At 43.6% G+C, this 16,083-nt stretch overlaps 1 protein-coding gene across 4 annotated transcripts in view; it reads right to left on the bottom strand.

Annotated features, from left to right (window-relative positions):
- Positions 1-11,600: 11,600 nt before the first annotated feature.
- LOC310753897 (nuclear pore complex protein Nup214-like) overlaps positions 11,601-16,083 on the bottom strand; it is a 34,860-nt gene continuing 30,377 nt past the window's right edge. For all 4 annotated transcript variants that reach the window (XM_083595245.1, XM_083595243.1, XM_083595246.1 and 1 more), the window contains one exon: positions 11,601-11,731. Coding sequence is in view for 3 of the 4 variants with exons in the window: in XM_083595243.1 (XP_083451369.1) it covers positions 11,698-11,731 (34 nt within the window). In the remaining variant the exon portion in view is untranslated. The remainder of the gene's footprint in view (positions 11,732-16,083) is intronic.

Raw genomic sequence — 16,083 nt, 5'->3', positions numbered from 1 at the left:
GATTATCTACAGAAATATTATAAAATTAATGAACTTTGAAAAGATGTTGGTTTAAACTTTGGTGGGGACTAGCTGTTATGATAAAGATAATGGGGATTATATTGGTTTATGTTATTAAATTTAAAAAAGTTGAATGGAAAATAAGGTTTTATTTTAAAAGGAATGTTAAGAGATTAGGATTTGCTGAATTAATAAGGTGAATTAGAGAACAAGAAGGGGAGGTATGAGGAAGTCAAAGAAATATGTGATGGAAAAACTGTTATTGAAACTGAATTGTTTTTAATATTTTTCCTCTTCTTTTTCTTTTTGTGTTTATATAAAATTGGAAAATCTAATAAATATTCATTAAAAAAAAAAGAGACTTGTACAAAATAATTGTTGTGTACTGGTATTTCATGTACCTCTATACTATATCACTGCATATTTGAAACTACATTATTCCTGTACTTAAACGTTTTACTTTAAAACTATCATACTTACACGTTGTGTTTAAATTTACTTAAAACTATCGTACTTACACGTTGTGTTTAAATTTACTATCAGCTTCAAATTGTTATTCTTAGCAGAATATACATGTTTTTCTTTTCTTTTCAACTCTCGAGTAGGAACTATTCCTTATATTGAAACTTGTGGCCTGAGCTCTTGGTATATCTTTTTTAGTCACGATAACTTGGCTGATGGTTTTACCAAACCATTAAGCTTCCAGCGTCATGGGGAGTTCTGTGGTGGTTTGGAGTTGGGGTAAGTTCTGTTACTTACTTGCCTCACAGTAGCGCAGGGCGAGAGGGGGTGTGAGGAGAACTTGAGCTTACAGGGTTAAACAGCTCAGAGTGTACGTCCTGCCTACTGTGGGGTGGGGAGAGACTCTGCATCACTTCCGAGAGTCTCGGCTCTTTGTTCTCTCTGCTTTTGCTTTTGAAGAGAGCAGACGTGTTTTCACGATGCTGTGCGCTATATTAGACAATGGATAGTTCTGCTGTAAATAAAGCTGCTTTTAGTTATTAGTAAACTATGTTTGAGACTCTGTTTAAGCACACTGAAGAAGCACGGAAGACAGCAGCTTTCTCTGACCGCTGCAAACTCTGCTATTTTGCTCAGAGCATTGGAATGTGGACTTTGGAATGCAGAGGCCTGGCAGCGAGAGCGGGCCGGACGCCAGGCTTATCTGAGCAATAAATCTTCTCAGAGGTTTCATGAACCCATCTGCCAGGTTCTCCTGGCTTGGACAGTACTTCAGCTTCACCAAGCCTGTCTGGACATTCTGACACACATTCTGGAAACGTATGTCCAAATGTTTGGTTCTGAACTTAAACTGTCCAGACTCTGCCAACTTAAGACAAGGTTGATTGTCTTCCCAAACAGTGATGGGCAAGCAACAATCCCCACAGATCTCTTGGACCAAACACTGGTAGAAATCCAATTCCCTGCACAAATCAGACAACGCACTGAACTCAGCCTCGGTAGAGGAAAGTGCAATAAGACTTTGCTTCCGGGACTTCCACCCAACCAGAGATTCCCCAAACTTCACTACTAACCCAGACACAGATTTCCTGTCTCCAAGATTTGCCCAGTCGCTGTCCGTCCAGCACGTGAGGTGTGAATCTGGGCCCCAGCTGTGAATCTGTGATGCACTCTCTCTAGTGCCTGCCAAACATCCTCGGCTGTCTCAAGACCCTCCACAAATGGCAACTGTGAGCCATCCAAACTGAGCACTATAGATCCCAGAGCTTTCTGATCCTTCCTCTGTGAGGCATAGGCTGCTGCAACTACTGCCGCTGCATATCTGCCTGCAGTTTGCAATGGGGCTCCTTGCATGGCCTCCCACAGACCTTTGGCTATGAGCCAGGCCTTGACTTTCCAGGACCATTCCTCCCAGTTATGTCCATTGAGTTTGTGGAGTTTGGTGGTTATAGAGTTAACCTCCTTATGTTCTGCCCTGGGGGAGGAGCATCTAAGCGACGCTGCACTGTACATCACAGGTCTTTGTTCTGTGAGATTTGGTTTCATTTTTCTCCGAGAGCGAAAGGAGAAAGACACGATGGGTTTAAGCTCTGATGGAATGTAATGCTTTGCTTGTAAATAAAGCTTTTAGTTAGAGAAGCTGTCTGGACTATATTCACTCCCTCTTCTCTCACATGAAAGACTGCTGCGTATCTGCTATTTGTTTTTCTACCCGGGGTCATGCTTCTCAGAGTGTGCGCAAGAGAAGCGTGGCTGGACGGAGAAAGCAATAAATCTGCAAAGAGTCAAAAGGGACAGTGTAGGACTCCTGGCCATCTGCCATCTTCTCCCCCAGGGCTTAGCCTACTCACGTTCCAGTAGCTCCTCCTGGCACCCGGTCCTGAAGATGAGGCCTTCTCACCACCGAGCTTCGCTGCCTCAAACCCTAGGCAGGAGCTCCAGCTGGCCTTGCTGCACCCTCACACACAGGCACGTCATGTCAGCACCCATAACCTCTTGAGTTAGAGTGGCATCCGGCACACTTCCCTGTGCCTCTGAGCCTTAAGACTTCTTCCTGGCTCCAAGAAGAGTTTCGCAGCAGCGGTGTGTGCCTTGTGTAGGTGCAATAAATCATAGTCCGCACGAAAGCTTCTTTCTAATCTAAGCTTTAATGAACAGCATAGCTTAATAAATCAGCCGGGAGATCGAGCAGCCATCCTCCCGGTTCATCAGTGAAAAAACGAAAGTAACTCACACACAAAGAAAGATTCCCGTATGTGAAAGAAACCACACCTCAGTAGGCTGGACGATACACAGAACTGTTTAACCCTGTAAGTTCTGATTCTCCTCACATTATGTGCCCTGAGTACCTTGATGTGGTAAATGATGAAGGCTTAGAAAGTGAAGAAGAGGATGCATACAGTAGTGACAGCAGTGAAAGTGAGGACTAAGAGGACTTCCGGCGAAGCCGTGGCCATTGGAAAGAAGCGCGAGATAGCCCTTCGGGGAATCTCACGTGGCGCGAGGGTTTTTCAGAGGTTCAGCTAAGGCTACGCAGACCTTGGAACCTCAAGAGGATTATTTTGGGGGACGTAGCACCCGACAGTGCCCTGAAGTGCTCTCCTGCCCCCCAGATTTTGCTAATAGGTCTGGGGACAGCATCGAGCTGAAGGCATGAAGGGGAGGCAGCACTAACCCCTGATTTCTAATGAAAGCGGCAAGCTTCCAATAATTAGGAACGAATCCGGAGTTACACTTGGACTTATTTATTGGCCAAATGTTTAAAAGAAGTTAAATTTATTAAGATTCGGAACGCTGAGGGGTGAAAAAAGGGAGTCCGTCCCAGCAGTGGAGAGAAGATGGCGCATGGCGGAAGATTGCAGGAAGGAACAAGGAGAGACTGAAACTGCTGAGTGAGTGTTGCTAAAAGACCTCAGATACTTTGTTTAAAGTGCTGAGGCAGAGACTTTATACGGAATACTTTGTGGCATTTTGGAGTTTGAGAGGAATCTCTTTTTTCATTCTGGCCAGAGTACGGCTTGTCAGCAGCCAGAATTTAAGCTCATCACGCTCCACCATTTTAAGACTGTTAAGACTCTGCTAATTATACCTGGTTAAAACCAGTAAAGTCTTGGATTATTGAACTTGACTTTTGAACGCCCAGTACATCTCATTAAAACTTGAACTGGCTGTATGTTTTCGGAACCTACTACTTTTGTCCAAGTTTATCATCTGGTGGAGGAATTCTGGCACTGGGCTTCTTAAAACAACTTCTTCTCCGTGCCCCCCCCCCCAAACCTGAAGGATAAATTACCCCAGGTCTCTGACATTTTTTCTTTTGTTATTTTCTCTCGCTGTCCCTGGTTGAGTTAATGAGTACGTGGATTAAGCCAGCAAGTGGCGGAAGAAAGAAGAGCTCCATTTGGATTATAAATTTGCCTTTCCTTTTGTTATATTTTCTCCTTACTTTGCTGAGTGGAAAGGGCTTGAGGTCGATATAATCTAGTAGCAGAGAAAGAAATCGAAAGTAACTTTGATAAGAGGCTCAACGTCACAGTGTCAGATGCCACCGGGTGGATTGGGGATGTACTGCCTTTGAGGAACCTGTCAATTTGGTATTGCGACCTCTGGAGGTTGCAAATAGAACTGCATCTGAGAAACTAAGTATTGGTTATTGTAGTTAGTAGTGTGAGACAGATGATATGGCAGGGGAAAGGGGAGTGGGCACCCCAGGAGAAAGACGACCTTCCAGACAGGAAAATGGGAGAGAGGGCAAGGAGATTAAAGACTATGATAACTTAATGGCTGAAATAAGGAAGGAATTTAAACAAAATGAGCAATATATGGAGAGAAAATTGTTGGAGGTACAGGAGACTTTAGATAAAAAATTGGAAGGAGTAGTGTGGGAATTAACAGGTAAAGTAAAAGACTTATCTGTTAGATCTAAAACATTGGAAGATTCAATGAAAAGAACACAGAAAGAAATGAAGGAGACAAAGAGGGAGTCAGAACGGGTCAGAGGAGAGGTAAAAGAGATAAACAAGTTACAAGAAGAAATGTTGGACAATATGGCATTATTGGAGATGAGGCAAAAACAATTGAATTTGAAATTTAGGGGGATTCCTGAGGAGGCAAATGAGAATATTAGGGCTAAATTAATTAAAGAATTAGCGATCTGGATGGACTTAAAGGAGGAAAACATTGGATTTACAATTGTGAATGCATTTAGAATAAACGTAAGTTCAGTGAAAGCAAAAGTGAAGAAATTCCCAGGAGACGTTTTGGTTATGTTTAATTCGATGGACATAAGGAATGAAATTTTGAGAATGAATTACAATAAAAATTTATGTATTGAGGGGAAAACAATCATCATTTTTAAAGAAACCCCATCCAGATTTCTACAAAAAAGGGACATTTATAAATAATTGGTTGGACTGTTGAAGAAAAATGGGATCTAGCATAGGTGGGAATTTCCAGAAGGAATTTCCTTCTATTACAAAGAGATTTAAATTAAGTAGCCACCAGGAATTAGAGAAGTTTTCTAGAAGATGTGACAAAGAGCTGGGGAAAGTGGAGAAGGAAAGACCCGCCCAGGATCAGAAGGAAGAGGAGAAAAAGAAGGGAGAGGAAGAGGAGGAGGAGGAAGAAGAGAAGGAAGAGGAGGAGGAGGAGGAGGAAGAGGAAGAAGAAGAAGAGGATAATAATAAAGACTCCCAAATTTGAATCAGAGCGAGTAATAGAATTAAATAGATTTGAAATTGGCTTTGAAAACTTTATTTTGGAATGTGAATGGACTTAATGAAAATAAAAGGAATAAAATTGAACATGTTTTGATTAAATGAAATTTGGACATAATTTGCAATAAACACATGTTGCAAGAAAACATAAGAGGATTTTAAGCAATAAAAGGTTGGGAAGAGACTTTATAGCCTCAGATGCAAATAAAAAATGAGGGGTAGTGTTGTACACAAAGGAGAAATATGATCCAAAATTGATTTTCAAAGACGAGGTCGGAAGAGTATTGATAGTTCAAATTATGTTTCAGGGTGAGAAATTGATTATTGTGGGAATTTATGCACCTAACAATAAGAAGGCAGAATTCTATTTGAATCTTAATGCAATACTATCTGATTTCCTGGACCAGAGAATGATATTAATGGGGGATTTTAACGGAGTGGTTATGCCGAGTATAGACAGATCAACAAAAAGGAAAGACTTAAATGAAGGCAAGCTACCAAAAACATTTTTTGATATGGTGGACACCCTGGGATTAACGGATATTTGTAGACTTAGAAATCCTACAACAAAACAGTACACATTCTTTCCATAACCAAATCAGAGCTCCGGCAGAATTGATTGCATCTGGATTTCCAAGGAGTTGATTCCAAGAATATCTAAAGTTGACATTCTCCCAAGGACATTTTCTGATCAGAATTCATTATACTTGGAGGTAAAAGGGAAAGATCCATCATCATTTAGATGGAGAATGAATGAAAGCTTATTTAATGATAAAAAAATAGTGGAAAAAGCAAGAGAGACAATTACAGACTATTTTAAGTGGAACTTAAACAAAGGAACAGCTATTGAGACAGTATGGGACACAAGTAAAGCAATGATGAGAGGATTCCTGATTCAAAAGAATAGTTTCCAGAAAAGAGGAAGAGAGAAAAAGAAAGGAAATTCTGGCTCATCTCATGGAGAATGAGAGACAGCTGACATCAAAACTAAAAGATGATTTAATAAGGCAAAATATTAAATTGTTGCAGACTCAGTTCTCCACGATGGTGAATCAGGAAGTGGAATGGAAAATAAAGATGCTGAGACAAATCAGCAAACAAGATTGGGAAACTTCTGGCATGGCAATTAAAGACAAGGCAAAGACAAAACATAATTTGTAAAATAAGAGAGGGAGACAGGATGAACGAAGATCCTAAAGAAATCAGAAAAACTTTTCAGAGGTTCTATAAAGATTTGTATAAGAAAGAGAAGGAATACACTAAGAAAATAGAGTTATATACAAGGACACCAATTACAACAGATCCCTATAGAGAAAAAAGAACAGTTAAATTGGTCAGTAATGGAACAGGAGATTGAGAAGGCAATAAAGAGAATGAAGATAGGGAAAGCCCCAGGTCCGGACGGCATTTCGTCAAAATATTATAAGACATTAAGCGGACAACTATTGCCAGTGCTATGTGAGGTTATGAATGATACTTTGAAAGAAGGGAAAATTCCGAATATGTGGAAAGAGGCGTACATTACTCTGATCCCAAAGAAAGATGCTGATGACTTGAATGTCAAAAATTACAGGCCTATTTCACTGCTGAATAACGATTACAAGTTATTTGCAGATGTATTAGCCAATAGATTAAAAACTGTATTAAATGATGCAGTACACAAGGATCAAGCTGGTTTTTTACCGGGACGACAATTGAAAGATAATGTAAGGAACATATTGGATATAATTGAATATTTAGAGCTTAGAAATGACAAACAAGCTGCATTAATGTTTATCAATGCAGAAAAAGCGTTTGATAATACAGTGGTGCCTCGCAAGACGAAATTAATCCGTTCCGCGAGTCTCTTCGTCTTGCGGTTTTTTCGTCTTGCGAAGCACGGCTATTAGCGGCTTAGCGGCTTAGCGGCTCTTAGCAGCTTAGCGGCTCTTAGCAGCTTAGCGGCTTAGCGGCTATTAACGGCTTAGCGGCTTTAAGAAAAAGGAAACAAACTCGCAAGAACTCGCAAGACGTTTCGTCTTGCGAAGCAAGCCCATAGGGAAATTCGTCTTGCGGAACGACTCAAAAAACGGAAAACTCTTTCGTCTTGCGTGTTTTTCGTCTTGTGAGGCATTCGTCTTGCGAGGTACCACTGTATCTCATGGCATTTTATGAAATAAATTTTTAAAAGGATGGGAATGGGGAAATGTTTCTGAAAGGTATTGGTGACATATATTCAGAACAAAAAGCCAAACTCATAATAAATAATAATTTGTCGAATAATTATGATATTTCAAAAGGCACTAGGCAAGGTTGCCCACTGTCACCACTGTTGTGTTGGGATACTGCCAGGGAGATAAAGCCCATCATGGCCCCCACGTCGCCTCCGGACGTCCATCAATCTCCCGTAGATACAGTATCAGCAATTAGCGACACGAGCTCCAGAAAATAGCTTGTGACATTCCAGAGCTGATGCACGCTCTATCAGCAGATAATGCACAGCGAAAGATGCACGCAGGAGAGCATTTTTCCAAGTTTATTCAGCGTTGGTCAGAACAAAGAAAAAACATGACTGCCTGCTTCGGTCTGCTCAGGCAGAGAGAGGAAAAAAAGCAAAGACACAACATAAACTTCCTGTGAACAGGAAATACGCAGACTCTGTGACTCACAAAGCCTGCTCCCTTTTAAGGTGGAACGGTGACGGAATCCAGCCGTCACAAATGGTGCACAGCATAGAAAAAAGACACAGTGAGACAGAAGTATTTTCAGGATGGATGAGCAGCTCCTTCTTCTTACTCTCCTCCGATTTTATTATCCTTTGTTCCCCTCTGCCTGCATGGCCGGCCTGCCAATGTCTCACGTTACATCATCCGGTCATGGCTTTTACTACACCCATCACCATATAAGGTAATCACTGCCCAGAGGAAACACAACTCCATATAAGGTCAATACATTCTATACATTGTAAGGCACAGAGTGCTGGTCACCGAGGTCAGGAGGTACCCTGCAGTATTACAAGCCTCTGCCATGGCTTTATGACTCCCACATGCCCTCTTTCTTTATTTTATTAATCAGAGTCATATATTTCATTACCAATATGGTTATACCGAGCACGATAGGCAACCCTTGTGAGGCCGGAAGCAGGCCGCTGACGGGAGAACCATGCAGTACATACAGAGATTAAAGAAGGAATACATTGTATACAGCAACACAAAATAACGCAAATAACTACTATAAGGATCACTAAAATCAATAAATGTCGAAGCCAACTTCCATCCGGAAGCCAAGAATATAACCATGCCCATGGATCAATGGAAGGAGGGGGGGCAAACGGATTGTGGGCTACCATGGTTTCCATATGGTCGATCGTCGCAGATATGCTGACATTATTATCAGGAATAAACATACAACAATGAGAATGAACAAGTGCACAACCCCCTCCCTTTGAGGCTAAAATGACATCCAAAGCATAACGATTTTGTAAGACCACCTCTCTCATTGCGGACACCTCCTGGTTGAGATTCTTCAAAGCTTTTATGGTATCATTGAATAATCCTTCAGTCCAATTTGCTAGCCGATGGAGGTCCCTATAGTTCATTGCCGCGCCCACTGAGGGCAGCAAGGCCCGAGAAATCTGGGTACCGATATATTGATTTATGGGTGAATTAACCTCCCGACGATTTCGTAGTCTAAGAGAAGATGGTAACTTATCAACCTTATACAACAACGGAACCACGATACCCAAGGTACATGTGCCTGTGAGGTTTCGAGGAATGGCTTTGTATGCTTTTTTTGCCACAAAGCAACCATAACTCTCTTTGGAGTAAATAGCTGATATTACTACTCTGTTGGGACCAATTAAAGGCTTCAGTAAATAAAGAACTGATATGAAATTGCTCATCTGTGGCATTTGCTAAGCCAGGGATAGAAGAATTCAGACTCCAATTTGCATGGTAGGTTTCTTTCCTAGTTTTTAGCCATGCACTGGTGTCACTCCTATAGCACTGAGATCGGTCACTGTATGTTCCTGTAAGAGAACAAGAGCTATTAAAAGTGAAATTCAATGTATATTGACAGTTTGGATATATGCCCCATGATTCTTTTCCCTCTTTAATTTGAAAACAAATGGGGGCAGGCTCATGGAGGGTCAATTGTACTGGAGGCCAAAAAGATTGCTTAGGGGATATAACATTTGTAAATTGAAAGGATCCATTGACAGGCACACCATGAAGCATTATGCCTGAATGACGGGCAAAAGGGGGCATGTGCATACACAACCAACATTTAGAAGCATGCAATAAACTGGCAAACATAATCATATCTTGTACAAAAATATTATCCCTCCATATCTTATGATAATTTTCTCCCCTAAAAGTCTTATTCAACAACACTGTTCTTCTAGTTCGAGAGTGGCTGAGCCGTGGATACTGCCAGCCAGAGTAGGATTCTGACGACAGCGGCTTGCCAGCTGATAAGGTGAAATATGGTGGTTTCAACTGGACTGGGTCTTCTGCTTCTCTTCGTTGTATAACGGTGCAGCAAAGGATGGCAAGGCAAATGGTTAGGAAGGCGCTTCCGCCCCCCCCCCCCCCATCCAGAAGCCCCACAATCATGGCTATTCTTGCTTCATCATCTCTGTATTCTTCCCCTTTAAGCCGTAGGTAATACAAGCAGGAAGCTCGGAAGGAGTCATACTCTGCACTATTCCCATTGAAGCGTGGGGGAGGGGGGACTAGATTTTTTGCAGTTTGTCTACCGGATAAGTCGGAGAGCTGTTTTGCCTGTTCTCCGATCACTCCTTCCGGTCGTGCTAATCTTATCTTTATTATTTTTTTATTGAACTCCTGGTCTTGTTCTTATTCACACAATTTTAATTTCACTTTTACTTTTTACTAAGGAAATTCCCACAACACTAAATGGATGCACACAGTCCATGTTTAAATCATGGAAGGAAAAAGTAGGAAAACTGGCCCTGACCCCACCCCCACTAATACTCCTGGCCCATCACCCACAATTCCACCATGCATCCCAAAACATCCAAATAAAGACCTGGCAAGCTAAAGGCCTATATCGCCAAACTGACTTTTATAAAAATTACAATACCCTATCAATACAGGGAATACAGGACAGGTTAGGGGACACTCCAGTATCCCAACTGACCCATCACCAACCACAAGCCTTCTTAATCCAGCAGCAAAAGCAGCAACCATTAGGCCATTGGCTAATTTTGAAAATCTCCTCCTAACACTGGAGGGACACAGGAAGGGGGTGGTATCTACAATATATAAAATACTACTCCAAGACACTACAGACCCCTTCACCACGATTAAAAACCAATGGCAGCATGACATAGGATACAAAATAAACCCCGCCCAATGGTAAAAAATGTGGTCTAAACCACCATTTAAATCCATCTCAGCGAAAAGAAGAGAACTTACCTTGAAACTTATCTATAGATGGTACTTGGTGGCACTGTTGGTTACACCACAGAGCCTAGGACTTTCCAATCAGAAGGTCGGCGGTTCGAATCCCCGCGACAGGGTGAGTTCCTGTTGCTCGGTCCCTGCTCCTGCCAACCTAGCAGTTTGAAAGCATGTCAAAGTGCAAGTAGATAAATAGGTACCGCTCCGGCGGGAAGGTAAACGGCATTTCCGTGTGCTGCTCTGGTTCACCAGAAGTGGCTTAGTCATGCTGGCCACATGACCCGGAAGCTGCACGCCGGCTCCCTCGGCCAGTAAAGCGAGATGAGCGCCGCAACCCCAGAGTCGGTCACAACTGGACCTAATGGTCAGGGGTCCCTTTACCTTTACCTAATACCACAGAAGTTGGCACTGATACACCCAGGGACCTCATCTAAATGCTGGAGAGGCTACACCTCCATAGGCAAGTACCTCCACATGTGGTGGGAATGCCCCAAAGTTCATTCCTTTTGGATATCAGTGCTGCAGGAAATAACCACAATAACAAAACAGGTAATAGAAGCAACTAGCCCTATTAAATATTTTCCAGGACAACAACACACATGGATATGACAAGAAACTCTAAGTCACTTATTCTCAGCAGTCAGAAACATTGTAACTAGACACTCCCCTCCCTCAACACATACAAACAAACTGCACTGCAACCAAATGAACACAACCAATCAAGCTCTGGACACCCTAATCTCTTGCAATGCCAATACAAATTAAAAAAATACAAATAAAGGACCTACCCACGAGGTGCTGACACAAACTCTACACTAACATGATGCAATAGAATGAAAGAATATTACCCTCCATCTCCCTCCCGTTTCTTTCCCCCCAATCACATGATGTCTATGACAATAGTGTCTCATACTGAATGTAATCAAACTGTGAAAAAGACTCTATGAATCAAAAATGGATACGCAAGATTATTTTCCTTGTTTATTTGTTTGCTTTGTAACACATCGTTAATAAAAACTAATTTAGAAATAAAAATCCTGACATTTAATTGCAATATGTATATCTCCTCACTTCACTCCTGCCCACCCAATAGAAGCACAACATGGGCAGGCATCCTTTCAGCTTCTCCAGCTGCTAAACCCAGAGGTGGATCTGAAAGAGGAAAAATAGAAAACAAGGGTGAGAACATGGGTGGGGCTATTCATGTTAATTTTCCCCTTGCACAATATGCTAGTTTCTACACAAACACATGCATGTCTATCCTTCATCCATGCAAACATGAAAGAACTGGCAAGGGTTGTAAACTTCCAAGGGCGAGCGAGAGGGGCCTGGAGGGTCAGATTTGGCTCCTGGGTCAGAGGTTTCCCACCCTTGCCTGAATCCAAGAATCCTGGAGAGTTTGGGGCTCTAAGGAGACTTCCAACTGGTCCAGGCTAGTTGAGTGGTCTTGGACCCCCCTTTCCCCAAAAGGGAACAAACTTCTTAAGCTGCTTATTTTTTAAAAAGGGAAGAAAAACCCAAATATCTTTTTGTCACAGCCCGGTGTTACCAATTCTCATATTCCATCCCAAGTGAGTCTTCAAAGCACAAGCATTTATTAGGTTTAAAAATAGCCAAAGAGTAAGGACTGGAGAACAAGTGTGCCCACTGCTCCACATTCCCCTCATTGCTCCCCATTAGCCAAGGAGGAAGACATCTCCCCAAGATCCCCCCCCCAAAAGTGTTGAGATTGCCAATCTGCCTGGGTGAAAGGCCCAGCTTATTTTTAGCTTGCTTCATGGCACCTTGCCCTGTTTTGGGTACTTCTACAAGCCTTGCAAGTGAGGCTAAGTCCAGAGGCCTTCCCTCTACCCCACCCAACCAATAAATAATATTTCTGTCTCAGGGACTGCTTTGTTTTAACTGCTTGTATGTAAGTTACTCTAGGAGACTTTCTGGCAGAAGAACAGGTAAAAATGCTTTTTAAAAAGAAAGAAAGAAATATGATTCCCCTCTGTAGCTCCTGGTGTCTGGATATGTGGCCTTGCTTTGTCTTTCTTGTACCAGTTTTTTTTCCCCTTACCCTCTCAGGCTGCCTCTCCAGTGTAGTGATCAGGTGGGATTGCTATGAGGAATTATAAAAAATATGGAGCAAGCCATTTGTGTCAGCAATGAAAGCATTGCGTTGACTGGGTTTGAGCCATTTTGATATGATTTCTGATCAATCCACGTCTCTGCATCTCCGTCGTATTTCTCGGCCTGACAGGCACATATCATCATTCTAAACACAGGCCAGTTGCTTCATTAGGCATCCAGGGTCATAAAGATAGAAGGTAGCTTTGATGGAGTTTGTTAATCTTTAGATAGATCTTAAGGGCCAGGAAGAGAGTTCACAAAGAGATGGTAAATACTACCTGTCCTTCCTCCCCTGTTTACTGCTGTTTACGACCTCCGGGTTTCCTAAAAACATTCCTCCTTGATTCCTATTTTATTTACTCTGAACTACTATGCATGCTCAAATTAGCTCTTTGTAGTTTTAACTTTAACTTTGTCCCCACGTGGGGTTTTTGAAATGCTCAGAGGAAATCTGATTGGTTCTTATGAACACTGTGTAAAAAGTTCTTTTGTGAATAAAACAACCTGGGCCAAGGGGTGGACAGGATTATTATTGGCACTCCTCCCAGAGTCTTGCTGGTCAAGCCTCGTGTGTATTTTATTAATCAGAGTCCAATCCTTCCTTGCTTTTGGGACGCAACATCCAGGCCTTCTCCTTTTGACCCTTCCCCTTTTCCAACACTCTTTTCAAAAGATCACCTCCCCCACATCTGAGGCCCCCTCCTGCTTGTTCCATGGGGAAACCTGTGGCTCGCCAGATCTCTTGTAAGACTCCATCTCCCATCAGCCCTAACCAGCCTGGCCTTAGAAGCTCATGGACCTGAGCAGCTAAGAGCTAATGGCAGGCAAGATTCTTCTTCCCACTCTTCCTACCTCTGAAATTAAAAGGCAGCTCAGCCAATCACTGCCAGGCTGCACCACTGGCCAGTCCCATAAGCACTGACATTTCCCAGCAGCATACAAAACTTTCTTTGAACATTCTGGACTTGATTTTTGATAGCACTGATAGATTAGTGTTTTCAGTTTGTCTGTTTGTTTTATTGTACTTTATAGACACCCCTTGTCTCTGCTGAGAGATGAGGGGAGATTGTTTTGTATTATGAAAATTGTGTTAATAATACTAATAACAATAACAACAACAACAAAAAGCACAGCTTTTGACCACCTGTGATGCTCCATATATTTTAGACTACTGCCTGGGGCTGATGGGGAGATGGGAGTCTCACAATGCCTCTGCAGGCCAAGACTGATGGTTGCTCTACCAGGATGGCAAAGCCTGCTTTGGCACACAGTGCTTGTGGCTTTCAGGAACTTTTCCAATGGTGGACACTGTTGTGTATTGAGTCAAAGGATTTTATATCTGTATTATTATTGTCTGTATTTGCATTAGGGTAAAGTAACTGCCTTTTGGTTCCAGAGGGTACAGCTACTATTGGTTCATTTAAGCTGCTGTATTTGGATCCTCTGTCTTATTGGTTTCCTCCAAAAGGCAGGACTGTGATTGCCTGATATTGTTCCCTCCAAAATGTATCATTTCTAGCTAGTTCCCTGTCCCTATAAATGTAGCTCTCCCCTCCTCAGTTCTCAGTCTTGTTTGCTTTAATAAAGAAGTGTTACTACAGAACTGTCTCCAGCATATTATGTCAAGAGAGCTGAAATCACAAACCCCACGTCACAACAACTGGCGACGAGAATGGGATCCGGAATGCTGAGGAGCGGTTAAACGCAGCCCTGCCTCAGAGTCTGGATTGTAGCTAAGAACAAGACTCACTGGCCGGCTGAGAAGACGACCCTGCCCACAGGACAATGGAGAGTCCAAGGGTATTGGAGCCCTTCCAGCCATCAGAGCCCCACACGTGGGAAGACTATGTCGAACGCTTCGAGTTCTTCGCAGTGGCTCAAGGGATCACCGATGCCAGCAAAAGAAGGGCCACATTCCTGAGCTACTGTGGGCCTGAGACCTTCAAGCTGGCCAAGGCATTGCTTGCTCCAGCGAAGCTAAGTGAGACACCTCTCAAAGATATTCTTGCCTGCCTGACAAGCCATTTGGCGCCTACTGAGACCAAGATGGCCCGGCGGTTGGAGTTTCATAAGAGGCAGCAGCGTGCTGGGGAGTCTGTATCTGCATTCCTAGCTGAACTGCGGAAGCTCGCTCAGCACTGCGACTTCCAAGATCTGGAAGAGACTCTCCTGGATCGGTTTATCGGTGGTCTGAGCAGCAAGAAAGCCAGAAGACGCATCGTGGCTAAAGAAGAGGTTACCCTTGCTTCAGCCTTGAAGGAGGCCACCACCACGGAGAATTATGAAAGAGAGGAGCTTGATGCCAGTCGCAAGGCCCCTAAGCCACAGATAGAAGTTGCGCATGCCATGGACGAGCTAGAGGCTACTCCGAGCCAAAGCCCAGTCCGTGGGGTCGAGTCAGTGCGTCAGGCCTGCACAGTGCACAAAGATCACCGAGGCAGGTGCCCTGGTTGTGGCGGTAACCATGAGCGGAAGAGTTGTCGTTTCCGGGATGCTATGTGCCGGACGTGCGGGAAGACAGGTCACATCGCCAGGGTCTGTAGATCGGCGGCGTTGGGAGCGACAGGAGCAACTAGACTGGAGCATCGCAGACCGTCCACGGCAAACCATGTTCTAAAGGACTGCCACTACGTAACGGAGATCAACGGGAGGGTCGTGCAGTTTCCAGCACAAGGCAAGGCACACGTCAAGGTGAAGATTGAGGGTCAGCTGTGCGACATGGAGGTGGACTCCGGATCTGGATTCACTATCGTGTCGGACCAGACCGCGAGGACATTCTTCCCCAGGGGTAAGTTGCCCCCTCTGGAGCCCTTCCCGGCAACCTTGCAGTCATACTCAGAGGGCCGCATCCATGTCATGGGAATGTGTGCCGTGAGAGTACAGTTCCGGGACAAACAGGCGGTACTCAAACTGGTGATTGCGAAGGGCAGTCGCCCCAGTCTCCTGGGCACTGACTGGTTCCCTGCCCTGGGACTGAGTATATCAGGGCTTAATTCAATCCAAACCTGCCCTGAGATGAGCGAGGCATTATGCAAAGAATTTGCTGGTCTCTTTAATGGAAAACTGGGTTGTTATAAAGGGCCCCCAGTTGACTTCGAATTGGACCCTGGGGTGGCCCCAATCCGACTCAAACCAAGGTGAGTGCCATTTGCACTGCAACCCAAGATCGAAGCAGAGCTGGATAAATTGGTCAAGCAGGGAGTTCTCTCACCCGTGGACTCTGCTAAGTGGGAGACTCCAATCGTCACGCCCCTTAAAGCAAATGGGGAAGTCAGGATCTGTGCAGATTACAAATGTACTATCAATAAGGCACTCAGGGGAAACTCATACCCCATTCCAGTCGTATCACATCTGTTGGCTAAACTGGCTGGGGGCAAGGTGTTCGCCAA

Source organism: Podarcis filfolensis, assembly GCF_964270895.1.
Source record: "Podarcis filfolensis genome assembly, chromosome: W".
Taxonomy (NCBI): Eukaryota; Metazoa; Chordata; class Lepidosauria; order Squamata; family Lacertidae; genus Podarcis; species Podarcis filfolensis.
This window is presented reverse-complemented; position numbering and strand designations above follow the sequence as displayed.